The sequence below is a fragment of the Esox lucius genome, chromosome 11 (assembly GCF_011004845.1).
Source record: "Esox lucius isolate fEsoLuc1 chromosome 11, fEsoLuc1.pri, whole genome shotgun sequence".
NCBI lineage: Eukaryota > Metazoa > Chordata > Actinopteri > Esociformes > Esocidae > Esox > Esox lucius.
Window position 1 is genome coordinate 6,111,783 of NC_047579.1, and position 16,944 is coordinate 6,128,726.

Here is a 16,944-nt window from a genome sequence, read left to right on the forward strand (position 1 = left end):
CACACACACACACACACACACACACACACACACACACACACACACACACACACACACACAGCGAAGTATGTTCTCAGCTACAGCGAGATATCTACAGCAAGGCTGCAGACACACCATGCTTGTTAAAGAAAGTCACAAGGGTTCAACCAACAGGACACAACAAAATGTGCTTTTCATCAACATATGTAACAGTCTTTGAATGCGACCATCCTGTTAGCGTCCAACTTTTGCCTGGTTGGCAGGAATGGCTTGACAGGTCAAAGGTGGGCACCAGTACAGACTGAAAAGGCACCAGTACAGACTGAAAAGGCACCAGTACAGACTGAAAAGGCACCAGTACAGACTGAAAAGGCACCAGTACAGACTGAATCCTTTGACTCTGAAATATGACTTCTAAAACCAACTAATAAACCAAGAACAGTGGTAAAGATTTTAGACCTTGTTAGTTGTCTGAGCAAAGGGAAAGTATATTACAATAGGGAGTAACCAGGAATCCTTGGGTAGCAGGGAATGTAATAGGTTGTGCCCATAGTTAAGCCAAACCATAGGACCACTTGCACAACCATACAGAATTGTTTACAGACTTCTCACATATTATGGGTTTCAAAGACTAACATTTGAAACCACTTAAAATTCATGAGATTGCAAAAGTCTGGTATATTGTGTTTTAAGGATTCCAGATAACCTGTTAATTGTTCCTTTGTTCTGTGAGTCTAGACAGGATTTCTGAAAAACCTGGGAAAGCTAGCCAAAGAGTTGCCTTAATTATTAAGGTTGAACGGTCACGTATGGACAACACCTACATCAAGCCGACCCGGGGAAATGTACCTGGCTTTTGGTTCTTATGATAAAAAGTGAATCTTAACATGAATAAGTATTAACGTTTTTGTAGTTTCATACTTCATACATTCTATTTACTAGAAAGTACTCCATTTTAAAATAATTGACCTACCCCAACAAGGCACCACTAACTTTGGTAATCTAACGGCGCTCTAATACTTAGCCCCGTTGCAGCTGAAAAACAAACCAGGCTAGGGTACCCTCAGTAGCTCTAATAAAATGGCAGGGACTGAAAACAATACTCACGTGACACAACATCTGTGTTAGCACAGGCACACTACTGAGGACTTCACCTTTCTAAAGTAATCAACTGGAGGAATTCCATCCAGGTCATCGGCAGCTCAGCCAATAGCAAACACTAAACACAGGTGGCTATAATTCAACCTCTGTCAGTAAAGCCAAGGTAGAGAGATTTCCTTCAAAATGGGGAAAAGGTCCTCAATAACACCAGACCGTGTGTATCCTATAGCCAACTCTATGCCCAAAACCAATTTCCCAACATAACCTATCCCAAAACACTCACATTTCTACCCACAGAAGTAGGTTCAGATTACCCAAGCCCCACCCGTAACCATTAGTAGGCAACATCAACCAATTCCCTAACCAAATCTTCTACACTCTGGCACTTTAAACATTTCTTTAGCCTCCTAACCCTCTGGCCCAGATCTCTCGTCCCATCTTTAACCAGCAGGGGGTCACTGTTCAGTCAGTTACAGTATTAGAAAAAAAACACTACAAATAATCCTCCTTGTGGAGATAACCATCCATTCCAGTGCTAACACACCTTCCCACCTCAACAAACAACAAATGCACAAGAACGCAGCAAAAGGAACCAAATAACGTGCAGTCCGGTGCAGAGAGGCTTTTCCCCAGATAGTGCAGCTCTTTTGACCCGAGCCTTAATGTGATGGAGCCGTGGACTGTGTCGTTTGGAATGGGGTGACAGGCACAACATGCAACTTCCAACATGAGGGGCCACAAGCTCCGGCCCAAGGAGCCTCTCTCCGCCCTGTGGTATTCTATTGAGCACAAAGGATACTGGGTAAAAAGTGGGGGAAGGAGTGCTGTTTGGTGACTTTGTCCCGCGAGCTCCATAATGACATTGTGGTGCAGCAGAGATTCACGCTGACACTCTGTTCTGTGGAGTTTCATTGGGTTAGAGGGAGAGGAACGTCTCAGTGACGTTCCAGAACACGTCCATGCTGTCCAATCATTGAGGAGGGAGGGAGGCAGATTAAGTGTTGTACAAAAGGCTTAACCTAAGCCCTTCTATTAGTGCACTTTTGACCAAAACTAAATGAGACCGGGTTAAAAATAGTGCACTATATTAGGGAAAAGGATGCAAATTGGTACACAAACTAGAGTACAAGCCAAGCAGTAAGCTGATCAGTCAGGAGAATACTGAGGGAGGGGTTGAATAAAGCGCCTGGGATGAGCATGGTCACATTCACAAGTGCCAAGTGTTTCTTATTGGACAAGTCCAGGTGGTGCTCTCCCCCGGGGCTCAAAGGAGAATCTTGGGACTCGGTCCAAATTCTAGTCTCTTCACCATGCTGTAACACGAGACAGGGAAAAACAGAAACCTTTTAGAATACAAGTGACCTAGATATCCATTTCATCCTCCAAACATGCCTTTTGTTGTATTTTTGGGTATCAATGCAATAAAACTAAACGTTATCGACCTGTAGATTCCCAACAGTCTGAATGCCTGTGAGGTTCACAGCCGTTCACAGGCAGCCTATCAAAAAGCTGGTTAAGTATGTCACTGCCTGAATCCAGAATAGCTGCTTTTAACAAGTGCAAACAGGAAAAAGAATTATAATTTTTGAAGTGGCCATTGACTTGTCTTAACTGTCATTTCCTAAATCCCAAATGTATTTATCCTTAGCCTTCCATCTGCACAAGAAATGACAACTGTATTTCAAAGCAGGAGTAAAATATTGTCAAGGGGACAGGTGCTAATAAGACCCTCCAGAGGCCCCGTCCAGTGAGTATCTCCACTAGTGAATTATTTTGAACCTGGCGCAATGTCACAAAGAATGGATAGACGTGCTTAATGACACAACACATGCATTTTGTTTGATTTTGAGACATGACACATACAAAACCAAATTACACGTTCAGTGATTGCCTCACCCCTTCTCGTACATTCCATTGGTGGTGGACGGCGTGCCAGAAAACGAGTCCCTCTGGGCGGGTGGCGCCCCCTGCCCCCCGGATAAAGTACTGCGACCAGGGGACTGCTCATGGACAAAATCTCGACAGGACGCTAGCTTATACTCCAGGTTCTGAAACCACAAACATGCGCTGGGGTTATAGACAAACATTTTTAAAATAAGCATATAAAACAGCAACACTCACATGAATGATTACAACAGACATATTGTGTCAATTCCTATGAAGTTTTGTTAGAGCTGCAGCATTTACCGGCAGGTCTGATGGACACAAGCACATGCATACACCTACCAATGTGCTGCAAAGAGTCCCACCAAAAAACAAGCCTCACCCCGACTTTCTTCAGCAGCTCCCCTACGATGTTGAGGGCGGAGATGCGAGCCGACGTGGAGAGAGGTGTGCCTGTCAGTCCATCACAGTGGGGTCACGTTAAAGCAGAGCGCACACGCGTTCACACAACATTCAGCACAACTGTCTACTCCGTCTTTCACAACGTTACAGTCCAATAAAGCATAGACATGCCTGAATGAAATAATCTGCCCCAAATTAACCGCAACCAAAACCCAACTTGTTTTACCGGGAAGGATTTCTAAAATGAAGATTCATGATTTGTATCTGAACACAGACATCAATCACCTCTGCCATAGGATGGTGGGGGGGTGGCGAAGGGGTTTTCTGAGAGGTGGGGGGGTCTGGAAGGCGTGGAGAGCAGGGGCGGAGGGGCGGCCGAGGAAGGGGAGGAGGGCCGTGTGGATGGAGGCGAGGTAACGAGGGACGGCTTGGCGTCCGCCAGTGAAGAGTCTTTGGTGACGCAGAGGGACGGGCGCCTCTCCTGCTTCTGTTGCACGGCCAGCTCCTGTCTCAGATCTGACTCCGTGGACGGAGAGGGGGCAGGTTGGGACAGAGATAGGTGACACTTCCAAGAGGAATGAACAATGTGAACATGTTTGACATCCCAATGAACCCCTTGAACGGACAGAAAAGAGAGAGACATCTACAAATGGCGCTTTTCCACTGCATGGTGCCAGCTCGACTCGGCTCGGTTGTTTCCCACTGCATAAAGTAACCTGTCCCCGCCCATAGTGACATCACAGCAAAACTGCCATAGCGCCTCCTGCAACACGACACACATGGGAACAAGAATGGAGATGCCGTACATCGGATACCAGCGAAAAGACGGCATTTGCTGGCTAACGTAAACCCTGCAGTGAACAGGAAAATCTATTGAATGAACTCCTTCAATTCTCTTTCAAATTGACAAGCTTTGAACGTATAGTGGCAAAACTAAACTAAATATGGAAAACATGGTCACAGACCCTGTTTGACTGTGAAAATATAGAATAGTATTATCACCCTGCAGTATAAAAGATGACGTAACTGCAATGTTCGGTTAGATTTAAGTGTATACACCTAACAACTCAACACTAACACATTTAACACAACCTACATAACCCCTCCATCCCCAGTAAAAGGAATAAATAATTGCCGTCTATAATACCATGTCGACTGACTACTGAAAAGAGTAGCCTACTGTAAACAAGGCCGCGTTTATACCGGTAGTAGCCTACTGTAAACAAGGCCGCGTTTATACCGGTAGTAGCCTACTGTACACAAGGCCGCGTTTATACCGGTAGTAGCCTACTGTAAACAAGGCCGCGTTTATACCGGTAGTAGCCTACTGTAAACAAGGCCGCGTTTATACCGGTAGTAGCCTACTGTAAACAAGGCAGCTTTTATACCGGTAGTAGCCTACTGTAAACATGGCAGCATTTATACCGGTAGTAGCCTACTGTACACAAGGCAGCGTTTATACCGGTAGTAGCCTACTGTACACAAGGCAGCATTTATACCGGTAGTAGCCTACTGTAAACATGGCAGCATTTATACCGGTAGTAGCCTACTGTAAACATGGCAGCATTTATACCGGTAGTAGCCTACTGTACACAAGGCAGCATTTATACCGGTAGTAGCCTACTGTACACAAGGCAGTGTTTATACCGGTAGTAGCATACTGTGAACAAGGCAGCGTTTATACCGGTAGTAGCCTACTGTACACAAGGCAGCGTTTATACCGGTAGTAGCCTACTGTACACAAGGCAGCGTTTATACCGGTAGTAGCCTACTGTACACAAGGCAGCGTTTATACCGGTAGTAGCCTACTGTACACAAGGCAGTGTTTATACCGGTAGTAGCTTACTGTAAACATGGCAGCGTTTATACCGGTAGTAGCCTACTGTGAACAAGGCAGCATTTATAGCGGTAGTAGCCTACTGTACACAAGGCAGCATTTATAGCGGTAGTAGCCTACTGTACACAAGGCAGCATTTATAGCGGTAGTAGCCTACTGTACACAAGGCAGCGTTTATAGCGGTAGTAGCCTACTGTACACAAGGCAGCGTTTATAGCGGTAGTAGCCTACTGTACACAAGGCAGCGTTTATAGCGGTAGTAGCCTACTGTACACAAGGCAGCGTTTATACCGGTAGTAGGGAGGAAGCACGCGTGAGCAGTAATTTTGGACTTAATACATTGCAGACTGCAAAAATAGAAAGATTGGTAGGCTGCTTCTGTTTGGCTTGATATTACTACTTTGACCAGTGCAATGTTTGCCAGTTAGCCTATTGAAAAACCCAGACGAGGAAAAAGGTGAGGTCTTTCTGGGTCTCTCACAGGGATAACGAGTTAATTTCAATGCCAGTGCGTAGGTCCAAACAGGGGAGTTTTGGGAAAATACGATGGCTCAAATGAAGAGTCTGGTCCTATGCACAGGCACTGAAATTAACCCATTTCAGTGCAAGGACTCCTGGGACAGACCCGCAAAGACACAGCGTTCTCATAAATAAAAAATAAATAAAATAAATACATTCTCTGACACTTGATGGCTAACAGCAGAACAGCTAGTTTGGCTAAGTCACTCTTGTCCAATCAGAAGTCTTCCTTGTTTTCACGTCACCTTTTGGTATCGACTCAGCCGGCTTGGAACCTCAACGGAGCAGGTACTAAAAAAGGGATCCGGTACGATCCCAACCTTTGGCCAGTGGAAAAGCAAAAAAAGGTGAGCCGTATAGAGCCAAGTCGAGGTGGTACCACGCAGTGGAAAACCACCACCATCACCCCTAAAGAACAGAACCACTCATCAGCTGGCCAATGTTTCAGCCCCAGACACACAAAACACACACCTCTGGCTTCGTCCTTGAGTCTCTGAACTGACTCCAGCAGGTTCTCCTTCTCGTCCAGTTCACTCTCCAGGAAGGCGTTCCTCTCGATCACGTGGTTCATCCTCTGCTCGAAGTCCTCCAGAGACATGATGGTGGCCCTGGGATGAAGAGGTTAACACGTCACTCTCCACATCCAAGACATGCAGGGGCTCAGCTGGACCGGGGCTCAGCTGGACCGGGGCTCAGCTGGACCGGGGCTCAGCTGGACCGGGGCTCAGCTGGACCGGGGCTCAGCTGGACCGGGGCTCAGCTGGACCGGGGCTCAGCTGGACCGGGGCTCAGCTGGACCGGGGCTCAGCTAATCAACAGATAATACAGCATTCTTAATTAACTTGTTTCAGAAATACAGGTCACGTGAATTATTTTTTTAGAATCACTATAGGTGATTACAAAAATGAGCAGATTTAGTGGAAAATTAACATCATGGCTCAAGAGTGTAAAATGCTGCCACAGTGGAAGACAGACAGAAACAGCACGTACGTTAATGAGGCTGTATGGGTCACTGGACCAATGATGGCCTAGCTATCGAGTCACAATTTTCAGGACTTGTGCCTTGCTTGATTAAAGTATGAAAATGACTTGACTTGAAGTGGAAGACTCGACAATGACTTGAACTTATAATAAACAAACAGCAATAAAGTTATTTTATATGTTGTGACATCAGCACCACTAATCATCGTATGTGCCTTTAACGTTGCACAATTCAAACCGCGCCAAACATGGCAGACAGTAACGTTAGTCGAGCTCCACAAATAGTATCGTTTGGATACAAGGACTTTGAACTGGACCGTGTGAATAAAAAAGGATTTGCCAGATGCAAAATATGCAACAACGTCAAATTTCATTCGTCATTTTAAGAACCACAAGGAAAGGTAAGAAAGTAATCTCTTTATATTCAGTTTCACTAAGATCTATTACGATTAAGTTACTAATGTAATGAATTAATCTTTTGTTTGTCATAATTTGGCCTTGGTTGCATATTATGTTTGGTCTTTATTTTGTTAGAAATGTGACCATTATCATTACTGAATACGTCTGGTAAATAGATGTAAGGGAATTTGACTATAACAGTGGCATAGCCTGAATTTTAATGTTGATGGGCATCTTAAAATCAGCAGGCATGTATATTATTACACGTAGGCTATAATGTCTGTATTAAATGTGCGCATTTTCAAGTGTTTGTAGACTGCGTGTGGAAACTAAAAAGCATTCTGCTTACACCATAACAGTTAACTTTACTGCATGAAAGGCTAACATGGAGGCGCTGATGTGATTACTAGCACCTAAACATTTCGAAGAGTTTTTTTTTTTTACTCTTACAGACAAGAATAATTACAGCGTAATTACATATTAGGCAGTTTTTCAATCACAATAATTAGTTTATAAGGTTGTTATTATTAGCCCTTATTACATGGATTGGCTGAATTCCAGTGCAGAATGCGTGTTATTTCTTGATAACAGACCGTTGCCTTGAAAAACAGCGCGTTGCTATGGACGCAGCAGGATTCTAACCAGAGACGGAACAGACTATTTTCTTTAGAGGAAGCAATACAATCGTTTTTAAATCAATACATTCCTTTTGAAATCAATATTTTGTGTCAAATTATTGATTTATTTGGTAGGTATGTAATAAGTGGGATAAGGGATAGCGAGGCGGTTGTTATAGCGAATATAAAACCTTCAGGCTGATTCAAGATCCCTCTGCTTTGTCCCCCAAAAAAATTGTACCGCGGAGGAGAAAAATATTTGATTTGGAAATCGAGCTTCGCACCGAGCGCTCGTCAGAAACAGAGGACAGTGTGCGCTCGTCAGAAACAGAGGACAGTGTGTGTGTGTGTTCATCTCTTTAGTACTGTGACTTGACTTGAAACTTATAAGGACTCGACTTGACTTGCTTAGGGTGAACCCTTGACTTGACTTGCTTGATTTATCTGAACTGTGACTTGAGACTTGACTCTAGACTTGATGGTTAAGACTTGAGACTTGCTTGGACTTGACCATGTGTGACTTGTCCCCATCTCTGCTAAATTAATAGGGATCATGTGAACCCCCTTATTCCTTCCTACCGGCAACACGGACAACAACCTCAGTTCCACTTTGCTGCAACATTTTTCAAAAGGGTACATTTACACAGGCAACCCAATTGTGATGCAGTAATTTTGAGCAAACAAAACCCGCCCAATTTTGACAAAGATCACAATTACACACACGCGCACACACACACACACACACACACACACCTCTTGGCTCTCTCCAAGTCATCATTGGCCTGCTCCAGTTCTCTGATGTATTTGTGAAGCTGGTCTCTGAGGGCAGTTGTCTCCGCCAGGTCTCCCTCCAGAACGGAGATCTGTCGGAATGCCTCCGAGTGCTGAGTCTCAAACTTCTCCTGTCAATGGAAAACAAGCAAGTTGATAAGGTCCAGTGCCACATTAAATTGCAGCTAGTGAGAGTTTACATGCGTGATCCAACATTTATCATCTAAAGTAGAACAACTGCTTGATAAAGCTGAAACGATATACTTGAACACTGCCCTATCCATCATCAGCCACTGTAAAGTCTGTCGTGGCCCCAAAGTCAATGCTAGCTATCCTGCGCCAGAGGTTTGAAATGCCACACGTTAGGGCTGGCCGATAATTCAATAAATATCATTAGCACGTTTTTTTAATAACTCAATAATAAAAATAATGTAATCATTGATATCGCAATATTACTAATTTTGCTAATCTATTCAGAATAAGAAAGTTAATGTATTTTTTTAATTAGTTTGTTTCAGAGAACATTATTAAAAGTACACGTTTTCTTTCTTGATCTCTTGCATTTAACTTTCATCTTAAACAGTATATATTTGAAGTATATTTTAAAGTTATGATGATAACATAGATATACAAATAAATATATAATTAATATCACCCAGCCCTGCTGCAGGTCAAAAAGGTGTGATGCACAGAAACCTTATTCCTAGGGCAGGGGTACTCAACCCCGGACCTCAAAGCCAGTTCCACTTCTCTAATGCAACCCTCCAACCAGGGACTTCCTTTGACCCCGGACCTCATAGCCAGTTCCACTTCTCTAATGCAACCCTCCAACCAGGGACTTCCTTTGACCCCGGACCTCATAGCCAGTTCCACTTCTCTAATGCAACCCTCCAACCAGGGACTTCCTTTGACCCCGGACCTCATAGCCAGTTCCACTTCTCTAATGCAACCCTCCAACCAGGGACTTCCTTTGACCCCGGACCTCATAGCCAGTTCCACTTCTCTAATGCAACCCTCCAACCAGGGACTTCCTTTGACCCCGGACCTCATAGCCAGTTCCACTTCTCTAATGCAAGGGGGTGCAATGAATGATGAGGTAAAACAGAAAACCAGCAGGCTCCAGACCTCTCAGTGCTGGAGTGGAAGAGCCCGGGTCTAGAGCCTACGTGTAGATGACATACTGTAATAATAGTGACGCTGTGTGGACCGTGTTCACTACCATGTTGCTCTGCCCCCTACAGGAGAAGTGACAACATATTGTGCATTTGTGACCCAAAGATACTCTAGTTTCCTTAAACTCAATTCCAGACCTGAAGGCCAGTTGAAACTCAATTTCTTCATTACAACCCTCTAATATGGAACCTGGGACATGAGGTGGGTGACATTCATGATGTTGAACACCTACAGAACAGAAACATCCTGTCCTAAACAATACACACCAGAGGAAGACAAACAGATTCGGGTGTGGGCGAAAATCAGGAAGTAGAATCTCCTTTGTGAGTAAAATAACATTTTACAGAAACATTGGTTAAAGGAGTATGTAACCAAAGAACAACTGTTTAATGTTATAATTACTAATGTTTGCAATGATGTGTCATAAAAACACAAGCTCTCAACACAAACTAGAATGGGAAATAAGATTTTCACAAAAATAATCTACACCCTCTGCACTGGTCTTATTCATAGCAATTATAGATACTGCGTCCCTAAAAAAATGGCAACAAGAAAATGTAAAATTTTTAGAAGACAAAAAGAAAACACCAATGCTGATCAGACTCATTTGGTGTTTTATGTCTGGCCAGTAATAACAAGCAAACAAAACTGCTCAATCGCGGTCGGTTTCACTGGTAGGAGCACCCAAAGCATCTATAATAACTAAAACAATGATAATTACCTTTTGACAAACTTGCGCTTACACCATTTGCCTAGCAGATATAGGCAACTGCATTCTAATCACACGCCGAGTGGGTAATTCCTTTGCGTTACATGACAAAAACAACCATTAACTAATCTTTACCAGCGAAAACATTTACTTGACCGTTGTACTACATGTTCAGACAGTACTTTGAATAACAGCAAAGTAACTGCATTCACATTTGTTAATACAATATAAAGTAGAACACTGCCCACAGATCTCAACAGCTAAATTCCACAGGCATGGTTTTCAAAACCAAGGCTCAAATCAATTGCAGTTTTAACAATAGTAGTTCTAAAATGAGTAGGCTTTACATTTTACAGTAAAATGCTAACTATTGAAAACTCTCGCTGGCTTCTTAACCTAGCCAAAGGTGGCTAGTAGCCTTTGCTCCAACCTCCTAGTTACAAGTGAGGATTGGAGGTCGTCTTCCCAATCGTTATTCTGACTTTCTAACCCAGAAACAGAGTGCCTAGAAAAGTACAGAGGAACCAAACACAGAAAGCAGGTAAGTCACATTCAGGCCAACCCTAGGTTGTGATAGTATCAGACAGGATGCTATAGCTAATGTAACTTCCTGTATGACTCAACTCTTGGCAACGTGTGACCGGAACCACACATCATTCAGGAAGTGGAGGATCAGAGTAGTGGTTCCAAGCAGTGACATCATCAAGCAGAGTCAGGCATGGTGAAACAACCCCACCGAACCCTTCCAACCCTGGCCGACATCGAACAGGCACAACAAGGAGGGTTCATGGAGTGGTTCAACAACCCCCACCGACATCAAACAGGCACAACAAGGAGGGTTCATGGAGTGGTTCAACAACCCCCACCGACATCAAACAGGCACAACAAGGAGGGTTCATGGAGTGGTTCAACAACCCCACCGAATCCTTCCAACCCTGGCCGACATCGAACAGGTACAACAAGGAGGGTTCATGGAGTGGTTCAACAACCCACACCGACATCAAACAGGCACAACAAGGAGGGTTCATGGAGTGGTTCAACATTGTGCTTCATCCAAGGATCAGTTTAATCAGTACTTATGTTTTATTTTAGCAGGGTTTCCCACTGAGATAAAGTGTTCTTTCTAGGGAGGCTACCACAAGGCAGCCATGTTTAGATAAGAAAAGTTAAGTTTTAAAACTTGTCAAATCTAACCTCGCTCACTGCTCTAGGAACAGCGCTGGGCTGGTGTCTGCTATTTTGGGGTTCAAAAACAAGGCTGTAAAGCTCATTCTATGCCTGGGGCCACATCATATATGTTTTAAGTGCCTCAGTGTAGAAGTGCTGATCCAGGGTGAGAGGAGGTCCCCTGTCCAGGTGGTCGTTCAATGGGATCTAAAAGGCTATTCCAATCAACAGTCCTACTAAGACCTCCGAAACATACAGACCCATTTCTAAACAGAGTCTAGAGAACACTGAACCCCCTGCTACTGAACACAACAGAAATCAGCTGATCTCACTCTGTTCTGAATCAAGCCTGTGTGTGTGCATGCAGAGGCCTCTGCTCTTGTAATGAATGCAGGCAGTCATCACACACTCCCAAAGGAGCACTTCAGACCAGCAGCCAGACCAGCAGCCAGACCAGCAGCCAGACCAGCAGGCTCAAAAGCATGAGGCCCACATGGCCAGCTGACTGATAAGAGAAGACCCACATGAATCCAACGAGGCCACTCTCCAAGCGCTCCATCAGAACCATCCGTAACCCACGGCCAACCCCTTCAGGTATGTCTACGTCTACAGCGCCATTCAGAGAGGATGTCCAGTTCTAATCCACTTCCATAAACGGCTCCTTTGACCCATCACTTTGCCTACAGCTGGGCAAAAGCTCAGAGTGGAACTGCTTGTGTAAACGTTGCAAAAGAGGATGTCTGTATTACATTGGGATATCTTGATCCTGACATTGCAAAGCGTGGAGTCCTGCTGAAAACACTCTGCTGTGTAGTACAACACCTCAGTAACAGAACTTACTGAACCTCAACAGATACATTTAAATACAGTTAGATAACATGGTGATGACTAGTTAGTGTCACACAGAAGTGAATACACTCCTCACATTTTTGCAAATATTTGATTATATCTTTTCATGTGACAACAATGAAGAAATGACACTTCACTACAATGTAAAGTAGTGAGCTTACATAAGGGTAAATTTGCTGTACCCTCAAAATAACTCAACACACAGCCATTGATGTCTAAACCTCTGGCAACAAAAGTGAGTACACCCATAAGTGTCAATATTTTGTGTGGCCACCATTATGTTCCAGCACTGCCTTGGGCATGGAGTTCACCAGAGCTTCACAGGTTTCCACTGGAGTCCTTTTCCACTCCTCCATGACGACATCACAGAGCTGGTGGATGTTAGAGACCTTGCGCTCCGCCACCTTCCGTTTGAGGATGCCCCACAGATGCTCAATAGTGTTTAGGTCTGGAGACTTGCATGGTCAGTCAATCACCTTTACCCTCAGCTACTTTAGCAAGGCAGTGGTTGTCTTGGAGGTGTGTTTGGGGTCATTATCATGTTGCAATATTGCCCTGCGACCCAGTATCCAAAGGGAGGGGATCATGCTCTGCTTCAGTATGTCACAGTACATGTTGGCATTCATGGTTCCCTCAATGAACTGTTGCGCCCCAGTGCCGGCAGCACTCATGCAGCCCCAGACCATGACACTCCCACCACCATGTTTGACTGTAGGCATGACACACTTGTCTTTGTACTCCTCACCTGGTTGCTGTCTCACACACTTGACATCATCTGAACCAAAAAAGTTTATCTGGGTCTCATCAGACCACAGGACATGGTTCCAGTAATCCATGTCCTTGGTCTGCTGGTCTTCAGCAAACTTTTTGCAGGCATTCTTGTGCAACATCCTTAGAAGAGGCTTCCTTCTGGGACGACAGCCATGCAGACCAATTTAATGCAGTGTGTGGCGTATGGTCTGAGCACTGACAGGCTGACCCCCCCCACCCTTCAACCTCTGCAGCAATGCTGGCAGCACTCATACGTCTATTTCCCAAAGACAACCTCTGGATATGTCACTGAGCACAAGCACTCAACTTCTTTGGTCGACCATGGTGAGGCCTGTTCTGAGTGGAACCTGTCCTGTTAAACAGCTGTATGGTCTTGGCCACTGTGTTGCAGCTCAGTTTCAGGGTCTTCTTATAGCCTAGGCCATCTTTATGTAGAGCAACAACACCAAATGTAACACACCTACTCCCCATTCACACCTGAGACCTTGTAACACTAACGAGTCACATGACACCGGGGAGGGAAAATGGCTAATTAGGCCCAATTGGACATTTTCACTTAAGGGTGTACTCACTTTTGTTGCTAGCGGTTTGGACATTGATGGCTGTGTTTTGAGTTATTTTGAAAGGACAGCAAATGTACACTTATATAAACTGTACACTCACTACTTAACATTTTAGCAAAGTGTCATTTCTTCAATGTTGTCACATGAAAAGATCTAATCAAATATTAGCAAAAATGTGATGTGTACTCACTTTTGTGAGTTACTGTAACAGTTGTAAACAATTCAAATCAGCTGGTATGTTTGTCTGACAACAGCTTAAAGCATCTCCCCTTCCTCCCAAGCTCATCGTTGTTTTGTGCAGCGCAGAAGGGGAAAAACAGCTCCCATGAGTTGTCTTATGAAACAAGCTACTGTCAACAACATGACAGATGTGAAATATGGGTTAGGTGTACAGGCAAGGTTATGGTGGTTCCATGTGTGGCCTATGAGAGGCAACTTCAAGTGGGCTGAAAGTCAGCCCTGTGAAGACGTTCCAGTCCATTCATGACCAGGCATATTCAAATCATACACTACAAGGTCCAGATCACATCTTGTCCTTTTCAACCTGATTAAAAGAAACGCAAATCAATCCCTGATTAGAGGTGAACAACAACACAGAAGCAGCAGAACTGGCTGTAAAACAGACTTCTGCTATTTTTTCTGTGCCACAGCTTCGAGTTCACCAGTTTCCTACTTTACTGAATCCTACACTCAGTTGTCATAAGATATACAGCTCCAGAGAAAATTATGGTTTTCCAGACTACAGCAGCAGTTAACAGCCTCTCTCATTCTGGAAACCACCCAAGAGCTGTCAAAAACTCCTTCGTGGCAAGCATTCACATATCCCAGAACATTCTAAATTTTAGCAGTGCTTGTAAAATACAATAATTATACAGTATATTTGGACTTGAGCCTACTAAATTGTCCCATTCTAAATATTGTATCTTTGAGTGTTGCATCACATTCTAAACTGTGCTACACTCTTAAACTTTGTGGTTGGTTCTTCAAAAAAAAAAATAAAATAAAATAACACTAGTCTGAAAATTGTCTGCATGGTTATCTAGAGTAGCCTTTTTTTCAAACCTCCTCCAGGATCCTCAGACAATTTTGTTTTAGCCATGTGCTAGTACACTTGACTCAAGTAGTCAAGGACTAGATGATCAGTTGGTGTGATCAGGTCTGACAGTTTGGAATAGTTCAAATAGAGAGAATGGATCGGGGGGGTTCCCAAGGAGAGGTTAGAATGGCTGATCTGGAAAAGACAACAGTTCCACACCTTGTAGTTCTCCAGTTCCATGCGTAGCCGGTTGTTCTGTGTGAGGAGTTCTCGGTTCCGGGTCTCATACTGCTTGAGTTCCGTCTCCAGCTCCACCTCGTAGTCCCGGCTCATCTGCCGGAATTCTTGCAGCTCCTCCTGTGCCTCCTCAGCCCTGGCATAGGTCAGGGGTCAAGATAGGATGTGTGGGTTAACATAAGCCAGCACATGCAGACAACTGTGTATAGTTTGCCCTATACCTTACCTCTGTTGGTGCTTTGCCGCTTGCTCCTTCCAATAGTCCACCTCCTCCTCCAGAGAAACAAACGTAGGGGCTTCCGGCTCTCCCATTTCTAACCAGAAGACCTCCTCCCCCCTCCTCTATTAAAACTCTTAATGAATTGTTAGTTATTTTACCCTCTCCACATCCACCTGAGGTTCTCCTCTGTCTTCCTGCCTGTAGGGGTAAGAAAGGATAGAAACAGGCAGTCAAATTCAACGAAAGGAGATAGTTCTGTATTCAGCATTTCCAAGTGAAGACTGACTAAAGGGTGTGACCACATTTCACAGAAGGTTTGAGCCAAATGCAAAGGCATGACTGAGCCATCACCCCTATCTAGTTAACTAAGCAGTTCGGTGTCTGTCAAAGTTTTTCCACAAGAGATGAAAAGTAGTAACCATGACGAAAGGTTTTATTAATAGTTCTTGTTTTTTTATAGAGAAAAATTCACTTAATTTATTTTTGCCCTACTTGTGTTGCCTACATTTTGACATTCGCATAGACGAAGTCTAATTCAATGTTGAATAAAACTCAGATTTTCGTTGTAAATCCCAACAATTGCTATTTTATAAACCTTGTTAAAAATAGTTAGAACGCGAGAGAGACTGCACTTCGGTCAGAACACAAAAAGGGAAGTGTATTCTAGTCTTGCCTTCACGTAGTGAAAAGTAGTGTTGTCGAAAGTTACAGTAACTATCTACAGGTAGTTTGCTTTACTATTTATTATGCCTAATATGGTAAGAATACGTAAACGTAACAGTATGCGTTAGCGTACCGTTACATAGAGAACGTGCAAGCATTTATTCACAGGATTGCAATAACAAACACAAACGCCGGATAATTTACAAAATGCCGTCAGTTTTCTTTGCGGACACCATCATATGGCTACAGTTATACTGGTCTAACTCTGTTGAGTCAAGCTATGTAATCAAGGTACTGAAGCTCGCTGATTAGTTATGTCACAACAAATTACCATCCCGATTTAAATCCCAGTGAACTGCTGAGGATAACCTACCTAGCGTAGCTAGCGATGGCTAGCAGCCGGTTCAACCGCAACAACAGATCAAATTGTGGATATCCCTTGTGTCCGTCAGCGCCGGCAAGTAACTGGCACTTTATAACCCAGCTACAAAACGAATAAGAACTATCAAGAAAATATTGTCACTAAATTAGCTATCTACGTAACTTTAACTGGATCCCCAGGTTAAAACTTCGCAGACAGCACAGCAACAAAGTTGCCACATTAGAACAATGCGACGCTCGTCTCTTATTTGTACATAGAAGAGAAATCGGTACAAGGTTTTACCATTTGTCAGCTATAATGTCGATCAAGTTTGGAGGGTAGTGATTGGTCAATTGTGTTTCTGCTCTGTAGAGAGGTATTTGTAAAGTGAGGGTTGGATTATCTGTCCCGGGGCGCCTGTGTATAGTCATCACGTCGTAAAAAATCTGTTGGGATAAATAATTTGTCAAACAGAACGAAAGGGAGTTAAATGAATGCAGAAAAGAAACTCTACGTAAATTACTCAGCTAAAACGTTTTTTTAGGTGGATTGACAGAGATGTCGGCTCGAAACTAAAGTGACGTAGATTCACACGTGCAATAAAAAGTATGATTCTGTATTTTAAAACACGCCTGATATAATTCATTTGCTTTCTTAATGAAAAGTCGAAAATAATTTTCTGTTGTAGCTTTGTATTTCTGGACG

The 16,944-nt window shown here is 43.7% G+C and overlaps 1 protein-coding gene across 2 annotated transcripts; it reads right to left on the reverse strand.

Moving 5' to 3' along the window:
* Positions 1–26: 26 nt before the first annotated feature.
* Positions 27–16,522, reverse strand: LOC105031638 (nuclear distribution protein nudE homolog 1). 2 transcript variants are annotated; one of them, XM_010906193.5, is made up of 9 exons: positions 16,252–16,521; positions 15,222–15,413; positions 14,978–15,131; positions 8,473–8,621; positions 6,194–6,330; positions 3,652–3,882; positions 3,347–3,417; positions 2,977–3,128; positions 27–2,393 (listed from the first exon to the last, which is right to left on the reverse strand). In XM_010906193.5, exons 2-9 carry the CDS (start codon positions 15,305–15,307, stop codon positions 2,345–2,347), a joined length of 1,029 nt encoding a protein of 342 aa, XP_010904495.1. In that variant the 5' UTR covers positions 15,308–15,413; positions 16,252–16,521; the 3' UTR covers positions 27–2,344. The 2 variants fall into 2 exon arrangements, with proteins under 2 accessions (XP_010904495.1, XP_019906642.1); XM_020051083.3 differs by lacking the exon at positions 27–2,393 and having other exon boundaries at positions 3,016–3,128; positions 3,307–3,417; positions 16,252–16,522.
* Positions 16,523–16,944: the final 422 nt, after the last annotated feature.

What these genes read in the sequence shown, in the direction of transcription:
- LOC105031638 (XM_010906193.5), bottom strand. Translation starts at nt 15,307, where the DNA reads ATGGGAGAGCCGGAAGCCCCTACGTTTGTTTCTCTGGAGGAGGAGGTG. An exon ending in GACTTGGAGAGAGCCAAGAG is followed by an intron (nt 6,331 to 8,472) that starts GTGTGTGTGTGT and finishes TCTTCATCCCAG; the next exon opens with GGCCACCATCATGTCTCTGG. An exon ending in AGCTGCTGAAGAAAGTCGGG is followed by an intron (nt 3,129 to 3,346) that starts GTGAGGCTTGTT and finishes TTGTGGTTTCAG; the next exon opens with AACCTGGAGTATAAGCTAGC.